The sequence below is a fragment of the Populus euphratica genome, unplaced genomic scaffold, assembly GCF_000495115.2.
Source record: "Populus euphratica unplaced genomic scaffold, PopEup_1.0 scaffold782.1, whole genome shotgun sequence".
Lineage (NCBI taxonomy): Eukaryota > Viridiplantae > Streptophyta > Magnoliopsida > Malpighiales > Salicaceae > Populus > Populus euphratica.
Genome location: NW_011500644.1, coordinates 81,264 through 91,293, shown reverse-complemented (window position 1 = coordinate 91,293; position 10,030 = coordinate 81,264). Strand labels below are relative to the sequence as shown.

General features: G+C 32.8%; 1 protein-coding gene across 1 annotated transcript; it reads left to right on the top strand.

Annotated features, from left to right (window-relative positions):
• The first annotated feature begins 3,091 nt into the window (after positions 1-3,091).
• LOC105115827 (uncharacterized protein At5g19025) lies at positions 3,092-7,651 on the top strand. The gene is made up of 2 exons (XM_011012857.1): positions 3,092-3,830; positions 7,316-7,651. The coding sequence occupies exons 1-2, from the start codon at positions 3,160-3,162 to the stop codon at positions 7,356-7,358; spliced, it is 714 nt and encodes a 237-aa protein (XP_011011159.1). The 5' UTR covers positions 3,092-3,159; the 3' UTR covers positions 7,359-7,651.
• Positions 7,652-10,030: the final 2,379 nt, after the last annotated feature.

Genomic DNA, 10,030 nt, shown 5'->3' with positions numbered 1-10,030 from the left:
TCAAGATCATGCTTTTGCTTTCTCTCTTTATATTTTTGTAATGCTTAAGTTTTATTTTCATTAATATCTTCTTTATGCCTTTCAATTCTTTTCCTTTCCTTAGTTAACTTTTATCTTATTTATGTTCTTATCTTATTTATTTATGTTTGTCTCTTTCATTATGTTTAGTTAAGTTTATTATGTCAAGATGAAAAGGTTACACTAATAGTGTAAAAATAAGTATAGTGTAAACTCAATATGGACTTTAATGTTTAATACTAAGATGTTTTATATTTGTTATATTGTTCACTCTTTAGTACTTTGCTTGTTAAATGACTAATCTCAATTTATGTTGTATAACACTTGGTACAACAAATGCTTGCCACTTTCATAGCCCAACCGTATGGTATAACCTACACCCGAGTTATGAAAGGAACTTGATTTGTTGTTAATATAAGTTATAATCATGAATGTCTGACAACATTTACAAGTATTAGCATTATTCGAATAAGATAACTAATGTAATCATGTTAACAATTTATAATCTGATTAGAACCTCCTTTGTAAACGTCCTTTGTGTGTGGTTTCCAATTGAATAATAAGAGTTTATACTATACTTGTTTGACATACCATTAGTGGATCCTCTAACCTTGACATTTGTTATTATCAATGTTTAATCCTTACGTTAATCTTTCATCTCAGAGTTCTCATTAACTTCTTCTTCTTCTTCTCTATTATTATTGTTGTTGTTGTTGTTGTTTTTATTGTTACTATTATTGTTGCTGTTGTTGTTGTATTATTGTTATCTATCATTTATACAATTAACCTCCATGTGGTTCTACCCTAGTCTTACCGGGTTATTTATTACTTCGACACTCCTGTACTTAGGAGAAGACATCAATCTTTTGATCGTGTCATTGAAAAATTAATTAAAAAGAATGATGAATGTATGATTTTGGGTTTCTTATTGGAAGGGGGCATTTTTCTCCTTTTGTTTGGCTGCCCCTTTCTCTTTTCTCATTCTTTTTATAATTTAGAAAACCCTAGTCTCTATTTTACAAAATAGTCCTCCCTTAATTAGACTGTTTACATTTAAGTACTTCAATAATTATTTTTCTAAAAAAAATAGCCTTGCATGGAATGTATGATTTTGGGTTTCTTATTGGAAGGGGGCATTTTTCTCCTCTTGTTTGGCTGCCCCCTTCTCTTCTCTCATTCTTTTTATAACTTAGAAAACCCTAGTCTCTATTTTACAAAATAGTCTTCCCTTAATTAGACTGTTTACATTTAAGTACTTCAATAATTATTTTTCTAAAAAAAATAGCCTTGCATGAAATCTTGAAGCTTTGATTTAGAGGAGCTAAATTGCTAAAACAAAAACTTGAATATCAATTTAGATGCTTCAAAACATAATTTGGACTCGTTTCTTTACAAAACTTGTTTGGTGGAAAAATTCAGTTGTCATCTTTGAAAAATCATATCTCTCTCATATAACATTATTTGTGACTGAAACAATAACTTCGATATCAGTTCAGATGCTTCGAAACGTAATTTGGACTTGTTTCTTCACAAAACCTGTTTGATGGCAGAATTTAGTTGTCATCTTTGACAAAATCATATCTCCCTCATATAATATTGTTTGTGGATGAAATTTGGAGCGTTTATGGGCCTTTGAGTCAGAAATACAAAAAAAAAAGTTTGCATCAATTAGACTTTTGTAGCTCCCGATATTTAAGTCAGAATGGTCAAAGGTCAACATTGACAGATTGCGAGATCTCACTTTAAAGGATACAATTTCCATGCTCTTCCTTATTTTATTTTCTTTCCTTAGATGTACAGAAAGATATGGATATTAGCTTTTTAATACTACTAGAATCACTTTATTTTGACCTCTAAAGCTTATGTTTTGCACAAAACATCGATTGAAGGTTAAATTTATCAATTACCCCCAATTTACTCATTTTATATATAAAACATAGACAAAATACTAGTTAAATATGGGTGAAACTATCAAAAAATATGGTTGCATCAAAAAGCCATTGAACTGAGTCAAAAGCTTTCCTGAAATCAATCTTCATCAGGCATTAGGGAGAAGTTTGTTTTCTTTCATAGTTTTGGAGGTGCTCTTGGACTAAATGTATGTTATCTGCCATCAATTGACCACAACTAGAATCTTGACAATCACTTTATATGTCACGTTATAAAAGGCATTCGATATTGGACTAATAATAGTTGAAAGAGCATGGGATAATCTCACAGCTAGAATCTTGACAATCACCTTATATGTCACGTTGCAACAGGAAATCAGACGAAAATATAAAGCAGATGTATCATTGGTCAGTTTAGGAATTAAAACAATGATGGAGATGGATTTTGGGCTTATTTTTTTAATGTACAGTTTTACGCTAACAAGCATAAATTTTTATTCGATCATTAGATCAGATTGAGATTTTACTAGAAGTTTTTAGAGTTTTTGTTTTATATTGAGTTAAAGTTTCAAGTTAATTAGATATTGAGAAGGCCTTTTAATAAGTTTCAGAATCTACCATGTAAGAATTATATTAGTTTTCTAGTTATTTTAGGGTTTTTTTTTATTTTATTTAAAACTTGTTTTTTAATTTTTCAGCATTGTAGGATATTTTTAACTAATGGTTATTTAGCTCGAATTTAGGTTTTTATAGATAAACTTGAATTTTAACAATTATTAATATGTATGAGAGATTTTGCTGATATTTTTTTGGTTTTTTATTAAATTACTTTAACTAATTTAAGAATTAATCAAGTTTCATAATATCTTATATGTTTATTGCTTGCTTTTTTTTATAAGCTTTGGGCGAGGTTTCTTCTGTTACTTATAATTTTAATGTTTTAATGTAAGTTATTATTATGTTAAGTTTTAAGCTTGAAATTAACTTTTTTAATAAAAGTTTTTGAATTTTTATATGAATTAATACCAAGATTTTACCCAACAACAAGTTTTGTTACATTTTTCAAAAAAAAAAATCATAAAATACATGGATTATGTATTCTTTGTTAGCTTTAATTTAATTTAATTTAAGAGTATATGTAAGGTTTGTAAAAAAAATAGTGATATAGTCGAACGAACCCAAGTATGTACTCAAAGCCAAGCCGAAGCCTTGTGTACTAAAGGAAAGTTCCCATTTGCAATCTCTCCTTAACATGCACCATCTTCTCCTCCTCTTCTTCTTCACCATGCCCCCTTCTTCTTCCTTAACACCAAAACCCCACAAATCTTCATCTTCAAACACTGCAAACACGAACTCCAATCCAAACTCAACCTCCCTCCTCTGCAAACACTCTCCATCTGCAACTCTCGACCTTCTCATCCTAATCTTAGTCCTTTTCTCCGGCACTTTCCTCTTAACCTCTTACTTCTCTTACATCTTTAACTCCCTTTCTCTCCTCCTCTCTAACACCTCTCTTTCCCGTCACTTCCCTCCTTTCTCTCTTTCCCTTCACTTCCCTCCTTTCTCTTACATTCTTGGCTTCTTCTCTCTTTTCATTCTCTCCATCCTTTTCTTTGAGTTCTGCTGTGGACCCAGATCTCGAAAGTGTCACCAACCTGGCTGTAAAGGCTTCAAGAAAGCGATTGAGTTTGATTTGCAATTGCAGACTGAAGATTGTCTTAAATCCACTGCTGCTAATGACGTTGATAAGTTGCCTTGGAAAGGTGGGACTGTGTCTAATCCTGATTATGAATGTTTGAGAGCTGAATTGAGGAAGATGGCTCCGCCTAATGGGAGGGCTGTTTTGCTTTTTCGTTCTAAGTGTGGTTGCCCTGTTGCTAAGCTGGAAGGATGGGGGCCTAAACGTGGTCGCCGGCATAAAAGGTGAGTTTTTTGTTCACTGCTCATTTTGGGTTTTTCTTTTGTTTGATTTGATTGTTGTTCTTGTTTTTACTACATCAATGATCATGCTTTGTTTGCTAGTTTTGAGGATGTGAATTTAAAGTGTAGTTATGTGTGAAATTCCGTATGAAAGGGGACAAGCCTTTTGTGTCCGGAGATTGATATGATATCTTCTATTGATCATTGGATTTAGTTGCAGTTGGCATGCTTCAGTCAAAGGTTTCTTTTTTTCCCAGATAGGGAAATTTTGTTTTCTTTTTTTATTTTATTCTACAACCTCCATGTTGGTAAAATCATGAGGTAGTTCGAAGCATACGATGAACTCAAATGGTGCTAATCTAATGACATGCTTAATAGAATCTGGTCTATACTGTTACGGTACATCTTTCACTCAGTGGAAAGTGTTTTTTTATTTAGGGATGAGGAAATGGTTGTTTGTATATGTTCAACCTAGGAATTGCATCATACTTACAGAATTTTGATTGCTCTGTATCTTGTATCCTTGGAAAATAATATGGTTTACTTGACACGTTCTCTGTTAACATAGGTACTCTCATTTTTTTGTGCTTCATTTTGTTTTCCTTTACCATAATGCGGTCACTTGTTGATTAGTGATATGCCAAGCCATTTTCTAGTGCCTTTGGATTTGATACTGCCATGTCTGAGATATCTAAACTTTTCTCTATATCCCTGATGGAGTTGATTTTGATAGAAAAAACATATTTATTAATTCCAAGTGACCTTTACAAGAAACTTTGGTGAGGAACAAGTATGTTGTTTGATTATTCCAGAGGATGATACTATCTGGCATATTTGTCTGATTACTCATTCTTTGAGCTCTCCCTCTACCATTAATATCCTCAGGACTTCTGGTCCTTTAGCTTCCTTTTATCAAACCATCATGCACTTGTCTCTGTTTGGAACATTACATGCAAGTTCTTTTTTATGTTGATCACTCTCGAATAGTCTTGTTTGCATTTGGAGCTTGTTTATTTCCTTTTCTTAGCTGAGTTGTTTTGATGGCATCCAGACAAATTTTGGTTGTTGCAGACTGAATACAGATTGATTTGTTGGAAAGATTACATGCAAGTCACATGGTTAATTTTGTTAAACACATGTGGCATGCTGAGTTTTGGGTGGAACATTTAGGACCTTAACATTGATTGGGTTGATTGAACAATAGGCATACAGTTGATACTGGTCAATTATTAGGTTTTGATCAATAATCTCTATATTCTGTATTCTTGACACATTATGGGTAAACCCGCCACTTGTCAAATCTCATTTTGATCATGGGTGTGCTTAGTGATAGAACCTGTGATATAACAAATCTACACTTATTGAGGTCACAGATGCGATTTTACTTGGTAATTGTTCAATTAGAAAATGACTCTCTGGAGTGCTCATTTGCTCACAGTTTATTGATGAGAAGCTGCAAGTGAAATTCTTTAGAGGTTTCTATTAGTGGTGCTGTTAGCTCCCAATTATTTTGCCCAATCAAGTTTCCAGTTAACTTAGTCTAGGTAATAGGAGTATGAAACGTCTGATCAAAGGAGGTTTTACCTGCTTCTAATATATTTTGTACCTATACTCAATTAAATTTTCTTGAGCTTGGCCTTGACTGCTGAAGTTTTAATGTTTGACTGGCTTTATTATACCCTGAACCCTCAACCCAATGAAAGAGGGTGAAAAACAAAGGATATGTTTTTCTCGAAGATAGTTATTCATTTGACCAAAGGAGTCTTTGAAGTGGAAGGAGAAGAGAACTCCAATGCCTTTTTTCAACGATGAAGCATGGTTGAAACAAGATATGGTATTGGGTTGGTTTGAAAAATTTGTGTGAGTTAGATAGGGCTGGTGATGAGCAGCAACACAGTTAGTGGTGGCTAAGTGCAAGTGGTGAGGATGGATGGCTGCTGGACCTAAATTACATAGAACATGAAGTTGAGCTCTGGAGCATGATTCAAGAATTAGATAAACATGTCATCAACTTGACCTGGAGGATTTGGAGTGGGGTTGGTCATTTCATTGACTTGTGATTTAAGCCTTTTCATGCCTGTTTACTCCTCTCGTACTCATCTTTCTCAGTGGGGGTCTTAGAGAGATCTATCAAAGGTTAGGTTTTGGAAGCTTCCCTGAATAAAAAAAGTTTAGGCTGCGGAAGAATTTGGTCCTGGTGAAAGCTTTTCTAAAACAGCCATTAGCATTGCCAAAGCTCCGCACGACCATTTCTGCTAGAAAGGTATTGTTGGATCTTACACTTGAAGCATTTGCTTGATGGTCATTGTTAAAAGTTGTGAGTTGCTGCCCTGTTTCAAATGTGCTGGCTGATCCACGCAATTGGTCCAACCCTGCTTGAAAGTCATAGCATTTGTTTTCTTGTGTTTTATATGGTTCTTCCTGACACAATTCACTATTGCTGGCAGTCAAAATAGCAGCATCCAATAAAGAACCCCCTTTCTGCTACATGTTAAACACCCCTCTTTGAGCAGTGATTTGTATTTACCTTAGATCAACAAACTCATTGCAATGTCTTTGGCAATCCCTCTTGAGTCTGTTTCTTAAAATTTCGTGTTTTAGGTAAGTGCTGTGGAAGATCATTTAAACTCGTCAAGCTGAACAGAATTGATAAGTATGGACAATGTATAATCCAAGGATGTTCCTTTCCACATGAATAGAAATTAAATTTTGTGTTCTTGGAGTGAGTTGAATGCTTACAGGCAGATGTGGACAAACCCACTGGCAGATGTGGACAAACCCACTTCAATGAACAAATTTAGGCAGATTCTAAAATGCCTACCATGTTTAAGTGATATTGTGAAAATGAGAAGATGGTTAATTTCTTGTTAATCTTGATATATCTACATCAATTCCTTTTTGGTCTCTCAAGAATCAATGTTTAAGCATTAATGCTGATTTAGTTGCGAGGAATCTCTTGATTACAGTATATTGGTCTGTTTTCTGTCATCTCACCTTGAATCACAAGGCTATCTGGCTGTCTTCATTTTGTCTCTCTCATTTATTCTTCATTACATGGTAATCATCCTGGTTTCTTTGTATGTTCGCAAGATAACATAACTTCTTTCATAACCTGTCCTGGCTTTATTATCAAGACTCACTCCCTGAATTACTGGATTTGGGGGGGTTTTCTTATGATAAGATCATGTTTAGTTTTGGGTGGTGTTAGTCAATTATAACCCAAGTTTTAGCTTCAGCATATGCTTGGGTTGCTGGAGGAAATGACAAGACTGTCTATAACTATGTATAGATAAAATAGTTCAAGTATTGGACACAGTAGTTAGTCATCTATAGGTTTCATGTTTAACACAATCCATTTACACACAGAATACATTACCATGCTGCTTATGATACTTCTATAGTACTATTTAAAACTTGTGATCTCAGATTAATCGAAATAATATACATGTTGTTATGGTTTTAACTTTTGGATTTGCTGGCACTTCTAGGGCTCTGGCTAGTGTGGCTGCTAATGGAGGAGATCATCGTTGACAGTTCACAATGGGTTTCGCTGTCATGCCCTTTATGTGCCTCCTCTTGTTTACCTTACAGATTTTGGATGTTCCTTCTTCTTTCAAGGATACACTCCTTGATCAGGACACGTTTTCTAATCCCATGATCTGGCTGAGCCTCACTTTCCACGTGTCTGAAAATCATAACTTTACATGAACTTTCATGTAAAATTCTTCTCATTTCTGAAAAGTCATACAGATTTAACAAGTGACTTGCATTCCTCCTGGAAGGAATACCAAATTTAATGGGAATAAATATATAGATTTGTCAAATGAGTAGCTGTTCACTTTAGTATATAGCAGCTTCTTTTGTGTGCCAGCCTTTGATCATTTAGCTTTATATCAGATACGCACCGCACCGAGTTGTTGAACAGGGTGAATCATTTGAGACCTAGATTCCTAGTGCTCCTAGTTTCTCGACAAGCAATTGATGATTTAACAGGATTATCTACCTGGGCCTTCTTTCTGGTCTCTAAATTAGCACTCTATAAGATGATGATGTTTCTTGTTCACCTGCTCTCTTCTTTGTGCGAATGGATCATGAAACATTCCGTTTACATGCAGAAAAAAATGTGTAGTGCATATCCATTTGATTGGCTTTGGCTAGGCATAAATACTACTGGCAAGTACAATCTAACGTTAAAAGTTGAAGAATGCACAGGCATTGCAATATGTTGAATGCCCAATCATTTTTCTTCTTATGTGGACTGGTTTTGCAGTTGCCAAATGAATTTGTGTTTCCTTTTAACGAGGTGTCAGCAATTAGTAGGCAAGCACACACACACACAAGCATATATATATATAATATGTTGAATGCCCAATCATTTTTCTTCTTATGTGGACTGGTTTTGCAGTCGCCAAATGAATTTGTGTTTCTTTTTAACGAGGTGTCAGCAATTAGTAGGCAAGCACACACACACACAAGCATATATATATATATATAAAAGCTTAAAATAAAATCTAAAAAAGTAGTAGTAAATTTCTTTTTCATATTTAAAAGCAATTTGCGTGACCCTTTGCTTTGTGCGTGGTACGATGTTCCTAGACTCTTATTGTGGTGGCAGTTAGGTCTTTGTATGTGTAATAATGTGAAGCAAATATTAAAATTAAGAAAAACTAAAATGCTTGGCAAAAACCTGTGGATTCCCTCATCTACAATTGATAGTACTCTAATTTTTTTTAGCTCTTTAAGCTTTCTTTTTTCCAATTTAATCACCAATTATTTTTTTAATTTAATCATTGCATATTATGTTGTTTTGTATTTGAGCCTAAAAAATTATTTTGATTGGCTTATCATGAGGTTCTTAAGATGTTGATAACAAGTCCGATATTCTATTGATAATCAATTTTGTAAAAGAAAACTTCAATTTTGTTGGTGAAAAAACTAAAAACATGGAGGGAAAAAAAGTATGTGGATCCCCTTACACACTTCTCTATTTATTTAATTTATTTTTATCTCTTTAAGTTTTTTTTATTTAATCATAAAATTTTCTTTTTAATTTCATGGCAGCATACTATTGTTTCAAATTTGAGTTTAAAAAATTATTTTGATTGACTTACTATAAAGTTCTCGGGATGTTGGTGACATGTCTTTGTTGATACCTAATTTTGTAAAAAAAAAATGATTTTGATGCATGAAAAAAAAAAATACAAGGATCTAATTTGAGGTTATAACTTAAACAAAAGGTTTTTTTTTTTTTTGTATAGTTTTAACCTTCCACCTTTCTAGAATTGTTTGCCTTCAAGATTGTTTTGGGTTCCATTTTGGTCCCTTTAAGTTTTTCAATTCTCATTTTATTCCAAAGCTTCACTTTGTTTTTCATTCATTGATTTAATAAGAATAGAGTAAAAAAAAATAAAATAAGAAAAGACTGATATAAACAAGTTTCATTTAACAATAAAAGTTTTGTTTAGTTATTTTTTTATTTTTTATCTTGTTGAAAATAGTAAAAGAGGATTGACAAAGTTTTTTCCCAACTTGATTTTTTTATTTTTATGAATAATTTAAAGGTGCTTTGAGTTGAGAGATTGATTTGTTGAGATTATAAAATTATTTATTAGATGTTTTCAGGTGAATATTAGTTTAAAAATAGCATTTTGGGTTCAAAATAACATTGACCAGTCTCTTGACCACCACTTTAGTGGTAAAAAAATGAGCTTTTACACAACACATCTTTTAATAAAAAGTAACAAATATCATTAAAGGATCTCTTAGAAGTGTCAATTATGTTAATTACAAGTTTAAGAGCCAAAAAAATTAAAAAGTTATTCAATAGACTAATTTAAAATATTTGAGTCAAGTTAAACATCAAGACTACATCAAGAGATAATTAAACTTTAATTAATATAATTCATACAAAGAAAGAAGCTAGTTCTTGGATTTAAGGCAAATGGATTGAGCTGTAATGTGAGAGATTATGGATTTTCTACAAGGTATGGATTTGATTTACATGTGAAGTTTTTATTTTTCAAGGATTTCTTATTTTCCAAGGACAACATAAGGCGTGACAACAATCCTACTATTACAAGGATCGATTTTTGCAATTTCTTTTCAATTAGAGATGACTTGTAACAAGAAGATTAAATAAGTCAAATTAAGCTTTGTTATTTATTTTACTAACTTCAAAGTATTTTTTTTAATTTACTTTTAAT

Bases quoted from the DNA above. Each gene is read 5' to 3' on its own strand.
- LOC105115827 (XM_011012857.1), top strand. From the start codon at position 3,160: ATGCACCATCTTCTCCTCCTCTTCTTCTTCACCATGCCCCCTTCTTCT. The intron at 3,831-7,315 runs GTGAGTTTTTTG...TGGCACTTCTAG, and splicing joins CGTGGTCGCCGGCATAAAAG to GGCTCTGGCTAGTGTGGCTG.